General features: G+C 43.0%; 1 protein-coding gene across 2 annotated transcripts in view; it reads right to left on the reverse strand.

Moving 5' to 3' along the window:
* Positions 1-11,664: 11,664 nt before the first annotated feature.
* Positions 11,665-15,776, reverse strand: part of PTP4A2 (protein tyrosine phosphatase 4A2) — a 31,675-nt gene continuing 27,563 nt past the window's right edge. For both annotated transcript variants that reach the window (XM_030823300.1, XM_003276356.2), the window contains 2 exons: positions 15,388-15,462; positions 11,665-14,107 (listed from right to left, as the gene is read on the reverse strand). In XM_030823300.1, the coding sequence (XP_030679160.1) occupies positions 13,999-14,107; positions 15,388-15,462 (184 nt within the window). In that variant the 3' untranslated portion in view covers positions 11,665-13,998. The remainder of the gene's footprint in view (positions 14,108-15,387; positions 15,463-15,776) is intronic.

Raw genomic sequence — 15,776 nt, forward strand, 5'->3', positions numbered from 1 at the left:
TGAAGTTTTGACATATGTCTTCATTGTTTAACTTTCAAGTCCTTTACATAAAGGCAAATATCAACCAAAATTTATGTTGGGTTTGTCAATTGTAACCACAGATTGCCCAGGACATAAAAGTTTGGCAAAAATCAACAAAAGCAATCTGTGAGAATCAATTGTCTATATGGAATTTATAATACAATTTAATTATGTGTTACATATCCATTATGTCACTAAAATGTAAACTAATGTGTATGTATCTATGTACACATACACACACATATCTATGTATATACACATATACACACACACAATTTTTTTCCCCCCAGACATTATTCAACCTCCTGATGACGTAAGAGGCAGAACAGTCTCACTGCCATGGGAGTAGGTCATTGGAGTTAAAGTAGTAAAGGCCTTCAGCACTGAGAGGGCCAGAAGAGGCACTGAATTCATGCAGGATAAAAGAATGACTAAGGGATGTGGGTCTGTAAGGCCCAAGAAACTCCATGTACTGAGTGATGAGAGAACTCCATGCATTGAGAGAACGGTAGCAATGAGGATTAGTCGTTGTAACAGCCTGACGATAACTATCTCAAGCTGGTACTACCCAAGAACAATGGTCTGGCTGTGGCTGCAGGGGGCTGACTCCTTGGTTCTCACTGGCCTGTAGTATATGGAGAATGAGTAGTCCCCATTTGTTAGGTCACAGAGAAATATGTGTCCTCAGGAGACAACCTGGTTTCAGTTCATAATAATAGCTTCCATGTACTGAATGCACGGGGACCGTGGCACAGCGGTGTGATCAGAGCTTCTGAGTTAGACATTTCAGGTTGGAATTCAGGCTCGGCCACTTACTATACATGTGAGACTGGGCAGGCTACTTACCTTCTCTGAGCTTTCATGTCCTAGTGTGTAAAATGGAGAAAACGTCATTTACCATGCAAAAGATAGTACACTTAAAAAGTAAGCATACAAGGGCCGGGCACGGTGGCTCACGCCTGTAATCCCAGCACTTTGGGAGGCCGAGGCAGGCGGATCACAAGGTCAGGAGATCGAGGCCATCCTGGCTGGCATGGTTAAACCCCGTCTCTACTAAAAATACAAAAAAATTAGCTGGGCGTGGTGGCGGGCGCCTGTAGTCCCAGCTACTCGGGAGGCTGAGGCAGGAGGATGTTGTGAACCCAGGAAGCAGAGCTTTCAGTGAGCAGAGATCACGCTGCTGCACTCCAGCCTGGGTGACAGAGCGAGACTCCCTCTCAAAAAAAAAAAAAAAAAAAGTAAGCATACAAGATAAAATAAAAGGCATCCAAATAGGAAAATTTCTAATTCCAAATAGGAAATTTCCTTTCTTTGCTGACAATATGATTTTATACCTAAAGACTCCACCAAAAGGTTCCTGGAACTGATAACTTTAGTAAAGTTTCAGGATACAAAATCAATGTACAAAAATCAGCAGCATTTCTATATACCAATAACGTTCAAGCTGAGAGTCAGATCAAGAACCCAATCCCGGCTGGGCGCGGTGGCTCACGCTTGTAATCCCAGCACTTTGGGAGGCCGAGGCGGGCGGATCACGAGGTCAGGAGATCGAGACCACGGTGAAACCCCATCTCTACTAAAAAAAAATACAAAAAAATTAGCCGGGCGTAGTGGCGGGCGCCTGTAGTCCCAGCTACTCGGAGAGGCTGAGGCAGGAGAATGCCCAAAGCAATTTACATATTTAACACTATTCCTATCAAACTACCAATGTCATTTTTCACAGAATTAGAAAAAACTATTCTAAAATTCACATAGAACCAAAAAAGAGCCCAAAGAGCCAAAACAATCCCAAGAAAAAAAAAAAAAAAGCCAGAGACATCACACTATCTGACTTCAAACTATACTATAAAGCTAGAGTAAAAAAAACAGTATGGCACCGGTACAAAAACAGATGCATAGACCAGTGGAACAGAATAGAGAACCCAGAAATAAAGCCATACGCCTACAACCATCTGATCTTCGACAGAGTAGACAAAAACAAGCAATGGAGAATGGGCTCCCTATTCAGTAAATGGTGCTTGGATCACTGGCTAGCCATATACAGAAGAATGAAACTGAAACCCCATCTTTCACCATATACAAAAATCAACTCAAGATAGATTAAAGATTTAAATGTAAGACCTCAAACTATAAAATCCTGGAAGAAAACCCAGGAAATACCCTTCTCAACATCAGGCTTGGCAAAGAATTTGTGGCTAAGTCCTCACAAGCATTTGCAACAAAAACAAAAATTGGCAAGTGGAACCTAATTAAACTAAGGAGGTTCTGCACAGCAAAAGAAACTATCAACAGAGCAAACAGGCAACCTACGAAATGGGAGAAAATATTTGCAAACTATGCATTCAACAAAAATCTAATATCCAGAATCTATAAGGAACTTAACAAGCAAAAAGCAAATAACCCCACTAAACAAATGGGCAAGGGGGCCAGGCACAATGGCTCACACCTGCAATTTCATTACTTTGGGAAGCCAAAGTGGGAGGATTGCTTGAGACCAGGAGTTCGAGACTAGCCTGGGCAACAGGGCAAGGCTCTGTCTCTACAAAACATTTAAAAATTAGCGGGGCATGGTGGTGTGCACCTGGGTCCCAACTACTTGAGAGGCTGAGGCCGGAGGATCACTTGAGCCCAGGAGGTCGAGGCTGCAATAAGCCATGTTCATGCTACTGCACTCAAGCCTGGGTGAAAGAGTGAGACCCTGTCTCAAAAAAAAAAAAAAAAAAAAAAAAAAGAGAGGGGCAAAGGACATGAATAGGTGCTTCTCAAAAGAAGACATACAAGTGGCCAACAAACATGAAAAATTGCTCATCACCACTAATCATCAGAGAAATGCAAATCAAAACCACAATGAGATACCATCTCACACCAGTCAGAATGGCTATTACTAAAAAGTCAAATAATAACAGATGCTGGTGAGGCTGCAGAGAAAAGGGAATGCTTATACACTACTGGTGAGAATCTAAATTAGTTCAGTCACTGTGAAAAGCAGTTTGGAGATTTCTCAAATAACTTAAAACAGAGCTATCATTCAACCCAGCAATCCCATTTCTGGGTATATAACCAAAAGAAAATAAATTATTCTACCAAAAAGACACATGTACTCATATGTTCATCACAGCACTGTTCACAATAGCAAAGACATGGAATCAACCTAGGTGGCCATCAACAGTGGATTGGATAAAGAAAGGTAGTACATAGAAACCATGGAATACTATGCAGCCATAAAGAAAGAACAAAATCATGTCCTTTGCAGCAACATAGATACAGCTGGAGGCCAATATCCTAAGCAAATGAATGCAGGAAAAGGAAACCAAATAGCAGGTGTTCTCGCTTGTAAGTGGGAGCTAAATACTGGGTACTCATGAACATAAAGATGAGAACAGGCTGGGCACAGTGGTTCACGCCTGTAATCCCAGCACTTTGGGAGACCGAGGCAGGCAGAGCACCTGAGGTCAGGAGTTCGAGACCAGCCTGGCCAACATGGTGAAAATCCACGTCTACTAAAAATACAAAAAATTAGCTGAGCATGGTGGTGCACGCCTATAGTCCCAGCTACTTGGGAGGCTGAGACACGAGAATCACTTGAACCAGGAGGGCAGAGGTTGCAGTGAGCCGATATCGTGCCACCACATTCCAGCCTGGGCGACAAAGTGAGATTCTGTCTCAAAAAAAATTATTTTTAATAATAATAAAGATAAGAACAATAGGGTGGGTGCAGTGACTGACACCTGTAATCCCAGCACTTCGGGAGGCCTAGGCAGGCAGATCACAGGGTCAGGAGTTTGAGACCAGCCTGGCCAACATGGTGAAACCCCGTCTCTACTAAAAATACAAAAATTATCTGGGTGTAGTGGTGGGCACCTGTAGTCCCAGCTACTTGGGATGCTGAGGCATGAGAATCACTTGAACCCGAGGAGGTGAAGGTTTGCAGTGAGCCGATATCTCGCCACTGCACTCCAGCCTAGGCGACAGAGCAAGACTCCATCTCAAAAAAAAAAAAAATAACAAAACAAAAAACAGTGCTGTCTCAGAACATGAAATAATTAAAATGTCTTCTGTAGTACAAACACACATAACACCTGGGCAAATTATTGCAAAAGGTAGAAAAAATACAAGTTTAGCTCATCCTTCATCACCGATAAAAAAAATTGATAAGTTCGAAGGCCATCTCCTCTTCTCTATTTTCTGTCTCATCCCATGATTTTTAGATTTCAAGAGGACTTGTAGTAATGAATATAGGTGCTATAAATTAATCTAAACATGATTCAAATCTTTATGTATTCATGAAAATTTTACCCATTATCAATCTTAGGGTTCCAAGTGTTAATGGCAATTCTAAATGAAAGTCAAACATAATCATTTGCATAAAAGCATTAAAGATGATTAATTAGTATTTTCATGCAGCTGTGATCTATTCTGTGCTTTTAGAGCTGAAAATTTTTTACCAAAAACATTTACCTATGCTAATCTACAGGAAATTGCAGAACATTCTCTAGTTTTCTGTGTACCCAGCCATGTTTATAGCCTTTTCAGAACTGGGATCGTATTTCATATTTTCTGACTTTAAAAGGCATCACAATTCTACACCCTTGAAAATTAGGTTGATTTCCACACCATGCCTTGAATATTTATGTGTTCAGTTCCAAAAGGATGATAGTGATTAAATGTACTCATGTTAACAAATTCCCATTTTTGTGTTTTGCATGATTTGGAGAATATGTATATTCCAGTTTCAAGGGGCCTAAACTTGAGGTGCCCTTAAAACTCAGTTACAAGGCTTAGGTAGAAAAGTGTTTTCAGAGAAATGATTTATCTGTGCTGAATAAAAGCTGTAGCACTGGCAGCTCAGATCCAGTTGTGATTGCTAAAGCATGTCCAGGCTGGTTGTCTAATGCCTCTGCAGGAATTTAGGCCACACATTAATGCACTGAAGATAAAATCACTTTGAAAATTTCTTAAATCAAATGCCAATCCTGGCATAATACTCTATGTGCAGGAGAACCAGCCAACAATAGGAAGCCAATTATAGACTATAAACCACTCCGCTCAAATGTCCTGGTTTGTTACTGACAGGGCCCATTAGGCACAGTTTGCGTGTTAAATCCACTGATGAGATAGAACTGCTATACACACACACGCATGGGTGCGTGTCCCCACTGCACCTAAGGTAAAGATGCAACTCAATTAACAGGAATGCTTATCGAGTGCAAAAACTCACAGCAACATCCTGAACACAAGATCCCCAAGAAACACCTTCCCATTCCTCCACAGCAGCACAACTGAGCAGTGAAGCACTGGTTTTAACATCAGCTCCAGATTCTTTTTTCTTTTTCCTTTTTTTTTTTTTTTTTTGAGATGGAGTTTCGCTCTGTGGTCCAGGCTGGAGTGCAGCGTCGTAATCTCATCTCACTGCAACCTCTGCCTCCCAGGTTCAAGTGATTCTCCTGACTCAGCCCCCAGAGTAGCTGGGATTACAGGTGCCTGCCACCATGCCCAAATAATTTTTTGTATCTTTAGTAGAGACAGGGTTTCATCATTTTGGCCAGGCTGGTCTCGAACTCCTGACCTCAGGTGATCCACCTGCCTCGGCCTCCCAAAATGCTGAGATTACAGGCGTGAGCCACCACGCCCGGCCCAGGCTCAGATTCTAATACTGCCCCTGCCACCAACTTGCTATTACTTCACCTCCTGATTTTCTCATTTATAAAATGGGATTAGCAATGAGGCCTATACAGTAACCTACAAAGATTAAACTAGATCATGCACATGAAATTCCGAGCACAGTAGTATTCGACAGATGATGGCCAGTGTTATCATTCTGTTTCTCTATCTTCCTGACTGCCAGACCCCAAAACAGCAAAGGAAACAGAAGTAACATGGCTAATATCACACTTCTGCTAACAGGTTTGGGGTGGTTAGCAGGGTTGCAAGTAGTGAAGAGGATTCTATTTACTTTCATTTGCAAGTGTGATCTGTGGAGAAAATAAGAGGTAGGGGCAGTTTTACAAATCTTTCCCGTGGCCAGATATCCCTGTAAATTAATCCTTTGAAATTAGCATGTAGGCCGGGTGCGGTGGCTGACTCCCGTAATCCCAGCATTTTGGGAGGCCGAGGCAGGCAGATCACGAGGTCAGGAGATCGAGACCCCCCTGGCTAACACAGTGAAACCCCATCTCTACTGAAAATACAAAAACTTAGCTGGGTGTGGTGGCGGGCGCCTGTAGTCTCAGCTACTCAGGAGGCTGAGGCACGAGAATGGCGTGAACCTGGGAGGCAGAGCTTGCAGTGAGCTGAGATCGTGCCACTGCACTCCAGCCTGGGCGACAGAGCGAGACTCCGTCTCAAAAAAAAAAAAGAAAGAAAGAAAGACATTAGCATGTAGATATGCTGGATACCTTTTCATGTAGATCTGGGATCTGGTGGCTGAAAGGAAAGAATCTTCCACCCCATCCATCTGCTGCTCCCTTAGTTAAGGCCCGAACACTTCTGTCCTGAACTGCTGTAACTATCATCCACCCACCATCCATAAATGGTCTCTCAGCTTCTAGTCTCTCCAATTCATTCTCATTCATTCAGCTGATATTTGTTGCATGCATAGTACAAATCAGCAACTGGGTTTACATAACAGGTACAGTCTCTAATTTAAGGAGCTCCTTGAATAACTTTCTGAGCATAGATCTGACCATGTAGCTGCTGTGCTTATCAACCTTCACGGCTCCCCATCGCCCAAAGCAGATTCACAACTAGAGACTGATTCAGAAAGATCTGGGTGGCACCTGGACATGGACATTTTTAATAAGCCACACAGTTGAGTCTGATGTCTTCTCCAGATTGAGAAATGATCAATAAAGTTTCAAATTTCTTTCTTTCTGCCACCTCTGCCTCCCGGGCTCAGGCAATCCTCCCACCTCAGCCTCCCAAGTAGTTGGGACTATAGGTATGCACCACCATGCCTGGCTAATTTTTGTATTTTCTGGCCGGGCGCGGTGGCTCACGCTTGTAATCCAGCACTTTGGGAGGCCGAGGCGGGCAGATCACGAGGTCAGGAGATGGAGACCACGGTGAAACCCCGTCTCTACTATACAAAAAAATTAGCCGGGCATGGTGGCGGGCACCTGTAGTCCCAGCTACTCGGAGAGGCTGAGGCAGGAGAATGGCGTGAACCCAGGAGGCGGAGCTTGCAGTGAGCTGAGATCACGCCACTGCACTCCAGCCTGGGCGACACAGCAAGACTCCATCTCAAAAAAAAAAAAAAAAAAAAAAAAAAGTATAATTTTTGTATTTTCTGTAGAGATGGGGTTTCACCATGTTAGCCAGGCTGGTCTCGAACTCCTGAGCTCAAGAGACCCACCCACCTCAGCCTCCCAAAGTGCTGGGATTACAGGTGTGAGCCACCACGCCCGGCCTCAACTTTCTTAATGTGATACATAACTCTCTGCAATATGACCCCAACAACCTTCCCAGCCTCACCAAATCAACACAATTTGGTCTCTAAGTTTATTCACTCCTCGCTATGCTCCAACCATAAAACCCACAGATGTTCCTTGAACGCACCAAGCTTATTCTTTCAACTTTGCACATACTGCTACACATACTGCATGGGAAGTGCTTCCAGTATCTTCTCATAGCATCTGCACACAGCAGGCTCCTTTACCTTCCGCAGACTTTCCCCGATTGCTCCTGTCACGTATAACCCCGGTCACTATCCCTTTACCTGCTTTATTTTCTTCCTATCTTTGTTGCACTGATCACTATCTGAAAATAGATTACTAATTTGTGTACCTGTTTATTCTCTATCTTCTCCAGTAGAATGTAAGCCCTACCAGGGCAAAGCGTGTTTCTTGTTTCCCACTATATCCTCAGTGCCTAAAATAGTGTATAGGATGTAGCATAAATCACCACTCTACTTATAGGAGCTTCAGTCACAGCATTTAACATGCTATTTGTATAATCCCTTCTAGTCAAGGCTCTCTTGGTTATTAAGAAACTGACTCAAGCTATTTTAAACAAGGGGCGAGGGAAGGGACAGACACCATCGAAAAGGACTTCAGGGGAGGCTTTATGAAAAAGAACTCTGAATTCAGGGGCATTGCTCCCCTAATCCCAGGCCACAGTCTCTTCTCTCTGCTCCCCTGGGCTGGTTCTCCATCCTCCTTCCTCTGTCCTTTGTCTACTCGTCTCATATATGACCCAACACACACATGGCCCTACTGGCCCCTCACATCCAAGAGTCTACCTCAGTTGAAATTGAGAATCTGGGCTGGGCGCAGTGGCTCACGCCTGTAATCTCAGCACTCTAGGAGGCTGAGGCAGGTGGATCACTTGAGGTTAGGAGTTCGAGACCAGCCTGGTCAACATGGTGAAACCTCATCTCCACTAAAAATACAAAAATTAGCCAGGCGTGGTGGCATACACCTGTAGTCCCAGCTACTTGGGAGGCTGAGGCAGGAGAATCGCTTGAACCCGGGAGGCAGAGGTTGCAGTGAGCAGAGATCACGCCACTGCACTTCCACCTGGGCAGCAGAGCAAGACTCCATCTCAAAAAAAAAAAAAAAAAAGGAAAAAGAAATTGAGAATCTGCTGGCCAATGTCAGCAGTTGAGTCAACTGTCTATCCCTGATCCAATCATCTATGGCCTTGGGGGTAGACGGGGAGGCATAAGGAAGGGTGTCTAGTACCTCTTCTACTCTGATGACAACTAAACCTGCCTAGCACAAATCCAAACCCTCCAGAGAGACCAAATCTTGCCCCTTCTCCCAAACATACCATGCTCTTTCATACTTCCACTGCCTTGTATTATTTCCTCAACCTGAAAGGTACTGTCCCCACATCAACCTTTTTTTTGTAAGTGTACAACTTAGCAGCATTTAATACAGTCCCACTGTTATGCAACCATCACCACTGTCTAATCCCAGAACACTTTATCACCACAGAAAGAAACCCTGTCCCCGCCCTAGCTCATGTAACCGTAATGCCTTCATTTCCCTTGTATATACATAGAATTGAATACTGGACATATTGGAATTGCTGGGTCATATGGCAAGTGTTTAACTTTTTGAGAAACTGCCAAACTGTTTTTCAAAAGTGACTGCACCATCGCTTTATATTATTACCAGCAACGTATGAAGGGTCCAATTTCTTCATACCCTTCCCAAGACTTGTTATTGTCCATCTTTTTTATGATAGCCATTCTGGTGGATGGAACATGCTATCTCATTGTGTATCAACCTTTTCTATCTCATCCTTCAAAATCCAGCTCAAACATGCCCACTGCAGCATCTCCTGATGTGCTTCAGGGCAGTTTTAGTTACCCCCTAGTATCATAATACCATAATTTGTCTATGTCTCCATCCGTACCCATTCATTCAGTATCCACTGGGCACCTGCTGCATGCCAAGCACTATTTGAGGTGCTGAAGATACGGTGAATGAAACGCAAAACAAAAAACAGCTATGCCTTTGTTGAGCTTATATTTTGGTGGGGGAAACAAATAATTAAAAGGTCGAGGCCAGGTGCCACGGCTCACACCTGTCTGTAATCCCAGCACTTTGGAAGGCCGAGGCAGGCGGATCACCTGAGGTTGGGAGTTTGAGACCGGCCCAATCAACATGGAGAAACCCTGTCTCCACTAAAAATACAAAATTAGCCGGACTTGGTGGCACATGCCTGTAATCCCAGCTACTTGGGAGGCCGAGGCAGGAGAATCGCTTGCTCCCGGGAGGCAGAAGTTGCAGTGAGCTGAGATTGCGCCACTGCACTCCAGCCCGGGTGACGGAGCAAGACTCCATCTCAAAAAAAAAAAAAAAACTGGGCAAGGACAGTCTGCCTATAGTAACTACAAGAAAGACAGTAGCACAGATGCAGGTGGGTGAGTAGATGTGATGGAAGGAGCCTGTGAAAATTTTATTTCTGAGTTGAAAAGTCATAAGCTGAGAGGATAGCAAAGGTGTTAAAAATTTAAGAGAAAGTGTAAATGGGATAGAGAAATGCACTAGGATTGAGAGGTTTTGAGGCTCATGTGAGGTCACAGCTTTAGTTTTCAAGGCAGGGTCTCACTATGTTGCCCAGGATGGAGTGCAGTGGCTGTTCACAGGCACAATCATTTCACAACGTAGCCTCAAACTCCTGGGCTCAAGCGATTCTCCTGCCTCAGCCTCCTGAGACGTAATAGGCGCGCACCACCTGGCCCAGGGAGGTCATGACCTTAGAGAGACTGAATCAGCATATTCAGTTGTGTAAGTACTTAAGTGCACAGAAAGTGGAGTACTGAACTTAACGAAAAATGGATTTTAGCCAGGGAAGTACAATGAAACAAGAGATGAGGCAAGGCTGAAAAGCTGAGTGATTGTCACAGTGCATCACAGAACCTAAGCTAGGTAATGAAGGACATGAAGAGGTGAAAAGAGGTGAAGAGAAGTGGCAGATCAATGAATTCTGAGACTAGCCTCGCTGTCACCTAGGATGAAGTGCAGTGGCACAGTATCGGGTCACTGCAACCTCAGCCTCCCATGTTCAAGCAATCCTCTCACTTCAGCCTCCCGAGTAGCTAGGACTGTAGTCCAGATGGTAGTGTGCCACGACGCCGGTTAGTTTTTGTCAAGTTGGGGTTTGGCCATGCTGCCCAGGCTGTGGATCAATGAACTATAAATATCAGTACTATAACCACCCACTGTAACTGTTTTATGTCTACATATCTGACGCCCCCTCCAGACTGAGGTCTTCCAAAGTGAAATGAGTGTCCTATCTTTTCCTAGTATCTGAGCATGTTGTTAGCTGGGTGGATGGATGCTTACCCATAGTGACAGGGAAATTCCACACTCCCAAATCCTGATATGTTAATATAGAGCTGTTACTTCCTCATTGTTCTTTAATACGAATTCAAGTACAAACTTGCAATGCTTCACCAAAACCTATGGTATAAATAAGCTGGGTGCAGTGAGAGACTACTCAGAATGGCCATAGTAAGCGATTATTGAGTCTGTGAATAGCCGCTGCACTCCAGCCTGGGAAGCACTGCATGACTCTGTCCTAAAAAATAATCATCTATGGTATAAACCAAGCCTTCGACAAGATGCTGAATTCCTACAGGGTTGTATACAAGAACTGAACCAGAAAATGTACTAGATGTATCCCAGCTATGGTTAAGTTGGCTCTTGCTCAACACCTCAGTGACATAAAATCTTTGAATTTCCAAGCCTCTATTTTACCTCCTTGCAGTAAACTAGCAGGACCCAAAACAGTCCTTGAGAATAGCAGGCAAAGAAAGGGGAACAGATATAAGTGAAATTTTTTTTTTGTTTTTTTGGGACAGGGTGTCTGTCACCAAGGCTGGAGTAGTGGCATGATCACAGCTCACTACAGCCTCAACCTCCTGGGCTCAAGTGTTCTTCTCACCTCAGCCTCCCAAGTAGCTGAGACTGCAGGCGCACACCACCATGCCCAGCTAATTATTAAACATTTTTTTTGTAGAGATGGACTCACCATGTTACCCAGGCTGGTCTTGAACTCCTGGGCTCAAGTGATCCGCCGGCCTTGGCCTCCCGAAGTGCTGGGATTATAGGCATGAGCCACTGCACCCAGCTTAAACTCTGCTTTATAAGCACAGACATAAACTCTTGAGGATGGAGGAAAAAAATGCACAAAGAGCGTGTAAAATATGTTTTATTGTTCTTTAAAAGGGTTCAGGGTTTGGTTTTAAATCAGGCTGCACACCTTTCAAATCAATCTGACATCTCTCTATGTCTAACTGGCTTCAGCTAGCAATACTTCATTAAATCCAAAAGAAAAAAATTGCTTTAATTTTAAGGAAAAAAATCCAGTTTTAAGAACAATTAACATTAGTCTTTAAAACAAAAGGAGGGCTAATGTTTCATGTTGCTTTATACATCCTTCTCCTCAATACAGAACCAGGAATGTAATTTTCCTAACTCAGGCAGGCACTGATACTGATGGACACTGAGCGTGCGCGCACACACGCACACACACACACACGCACACACAAACACACACACACCCTCCCCCCAAACAACAAAATTCAGAGTATGTCAAAGGGAAAAAGTTATTGTATTGATCAAAACCCAGTGCAGTCAACACCATCTATCTTAGCTTAGCAGGTATGCTGTTTTGATCTTGAGTCTATATTAATGGAATCTATTGTTGTGTTCTGAAATAAAGAATTTTGGATATACCATTATGTTTTAAAGTCCTGGAAACAACTTCAAAAAGCATTATTTTGTTTTGTTTTCTGGGATGGGAGAGGAGAGAATCTACAGATTTGCGTTTAGTTAAAAATCAAAACTCCAGCAATAGGAAATGGGCCACATTTGAGGTATCATCAGTGTGAGACAAGGTCCCGGTCTGTTCCTACCGGCCTAGCTGACGCTAATAAAATGGGAGGCTCATGGCTCTGCACAGCAAATTCCAGCAGGACAAGATGACTTTAAGCCTGTATTCCGAGCCTTAGAAGCAGGGCACTACTGAGTATGTAATATTTAGAGGTGAAAATAGTGCAAGAGCCCCTGATGGTGCCCCTCTACCTGCTTTGTCCATGCAGCCTGATCGTTAACTGCCTTCCACAAAGGAGCAGAAAAACAGCTTTTCTAGATCAGTACACTAAACCCAGCAAAGAATCTGCAAAAATGCTACTACACCGCTTCACAAGCAACACAGTCCCTTCACTACTCACTGGGTTGCACGATGTCTCTCTTCTACCCTGTTATGGCCTGTGGACACATACTCACTAGGCATCATTGTTGGTTTTAAACCAGGGATTTTTTTTTTTTTTTTTTAATCTCAAAAAACCTAGTAATAACAAGGCAATCAGTAGTTAAACTGAACTTTACATGTAGGGGGCAGTTTGGAAAACACACACCAACAAGCATTTCTCAAGTCGAAAATATGTGAATTTGCTGCTGCTCCTTTGACGGTTCCTGAAAATTCAGAGTACAAGTCCTAAAATAAAAATTTTAAGCTACCAGCATTCTCTGATACTAGACAGAAAACCAGAGTAACGCTACAGCCCACAATTGTACAGGGTGTAGAAAGTACGCTCACCGCCTGGACATCTTTGTTGATGGCCTGGAGTCCTCCCTTTTAGAAGACAAGTTTCTGGGATATCCACTTAGCTTCACTGGTTAGGGAAGAGAAGAATTCGACTCTCAGGTAAGTTGAGAAGAGACTCCTCTTAAAATGCCATTTCCCCACTAATTTATCAAAATAAAAACAAAACAAAAGGCTCTTGGCTTCTTCGCCTGGTATTAGGGTTTTGAGGACAAGGAACTAACGTGAACACCCTTTCATCAGTAAAGACTAAAAACCACCTGGATCATATAATAGATCTCTATGTCACTGCGGTTTTTTTGGTGTTTTTTTGTTTTTTTTTTTTATCTAAAAGTGCCCAGGTGGGCTTAAGGCTGCCAGACTACACGCACATCTACAGCAACAAGGGCTTCTATTCCATCTACAGCTTGGATCGGGGGAAAAGGGAGGTGTAGGAGAGGAAGGAAAAAAGAGGGGAAAAATATACCACCCCTCCCCGACAAAAAAAGGGAAAAAAAATCCCACCACAGGGAGATCTGTGTGCCAAGCATAATGAAGAGTGTGCTCCCCAAACAGATGGTTCTGCACAGGCTAATGTTCTGCTGGTTTTCCTTAGAGACCTATTTTGAAAAAGTTTAAAAAGACAGGAGATTTCAAAATAATTCAATCCTGGCAGAAATTCAAACTCCAAAACTAGGAGCAAAATCATCCTTCACTGAATTAATTCCTTTTCTCTTTCTCTTTTCTTAAACATTTTATTCATTTTATAGAGAGATTTCTTTTTTGTTTGCTTTTGTTCCAATCATTAGGAGAGTGGTTGAGGAGTACTGAATCCATCACTACTTTGATGACACAGGTAATATTCCAGATTCACATTTCCAGGTACCAAGAGTTCCCTCTAAATGCCACAATCAAGTCAGCCTTCGTTTACGTTTCCTTCTACTGAACACAGCAATGCCCATTGGTATCTCTGAAGCGTAATCTCATCTTAGGTCGGTATTTCTCCAAGTAAAGCAGCTGTTTGGAATTGAACGCTCCCCTTCTTTTTCTGAAAATACAAGAATGGCAAACTTTATCATGTAAAAAAAGAGCTGTCTGATTCACTGAAATGCATTATTTACATCCTAAGGCCTTTCTAATTCCACACAGCTGAAAACCAGCGTATTTCCCATACTACAACACTTCTTAAAGAGTAAGTTGCAACGTGAACTTACTAAGCCCTCCTAGAAGGAACAGAAAAATTTTTCTTGATGACTGTCATTATAGTCTATTAACCATTTAATAAAGATCAGAATAGTTTATCCAGAAACATCTGACTACATTCTTCCAATTAGATTGATGCATTCTTCATATTAGGGTTGGTAGCAAGTATTTAGGATGCTAAAAAATAATATTAAGATGAAGAAGCAGGCTCAAGACATACAAAGATAGCATTCCTTGAAATGTGTTACCTTCCTAGAGCCGCTACCATATATTTCATGCTCTTTGTTGCAAATAGTCTTTTCTTTCGTTTTCTTTTTTTAAAGGAAGGGTTGAAAGGGAAAGGGCAAGACAAAAATTGTCAAAGAATTCTGGATAACAAAATAGCATGACTCATTATTCCAGATCAATGTCAAGGTCCTGTCTGTGCACTACCATCCTGATTTTGTCCCTGAATAGATCACTTAAGAGTCCCAGATGAGGCCAGGCGTGGTGGCTCACGCCTGTAATCCCAGCATTTTGGGAGGCCGAGGTGGGCGGATCACAACATCAGGAGATCGAGACCATCCTGGCCAACATGGTGAAACCCCATCTACCAAAAACACAAAAATTAGCTGGGCGTGGTGACGCGTGCCTGTAGTCTCAGCTACTTGGGAGGCTGAGGCAGTAGAATCGCTTGAACCCAGGAGGCAGAGGTTGCAGTGAGCCGAGATCAAGCCACTGCACTCCAGCTTGAGCAACAGAGCGAGACTCCGTCTCAAAAAAAAAAAAAAAAGAGTCCCAGGTGATTAAACTGCTCTTCTATACATTCTTCTTTCCTCCTCCTAATAGAGAATTATATTTGGAAGGTATTTGGAATCTATTAAAAGGGGCATTTTTGAGATTCCTAGATACTCAAAACAATATACTGGACACAGTCTATAATGTCCAAATTAGAAAACCTTTTGAATCTGGAAACCAGCTGTTCTGAGTCTCTATCGCTTGCTCTAAATTTTTTACATCTTCAAATAATACTTTAAGCCAAAAAAAGCAAATTATCCCATACTATAAATGAATATCCCTTCCATAATTCCTTCCTCATGCATGATCTTGCTTTCTGTGTTTCTCAACACAAAGCTTCATACTCACTGTCTTATAAACTGAACTGCGTCTTCGTACTTCATTCCACATTCAATCAAAGCAAGTGCAACCAGCACAGGTGCCCTGCAGAAAGAAACCTGTATGTAAGTATCCATAAATCTTGGAGTGGAAGGATTTTTAAAAACCTGTAACTGCATATTACCAATGCAATGCATGAGCTTTCTTTTTCCTGTATACTAAAGTAGCTGGTATCTGCCTAATACAGTAAATATATCTCATCATCATTAATTCTATGATTTTTTTTTTTTGACGGGGCAGGGGGCAGGGTCTCGCTCTATCACCCAGGCCAGAGTGCAGTGGCACAATCATGGCTCACTGCAGCCTTGACCTCCCAAAACTCAGGTGATCCTCCTGCCTCAGTCCCTCGAATAGCTGGG

This window comes from Nomascus leucogenys, chromosome 12, assembly GCF_006542625.1.
Source record: "Nomascus leucogenys isolate Asia chromosome 12, Asia_NLE_v1, whole genome shotgun sequence".
NCBI lineage: Eukaryota > Metazoa > Chordata > Mammalia > Primates > Hylobatidae > Nomascus > Nomascus leucogenys.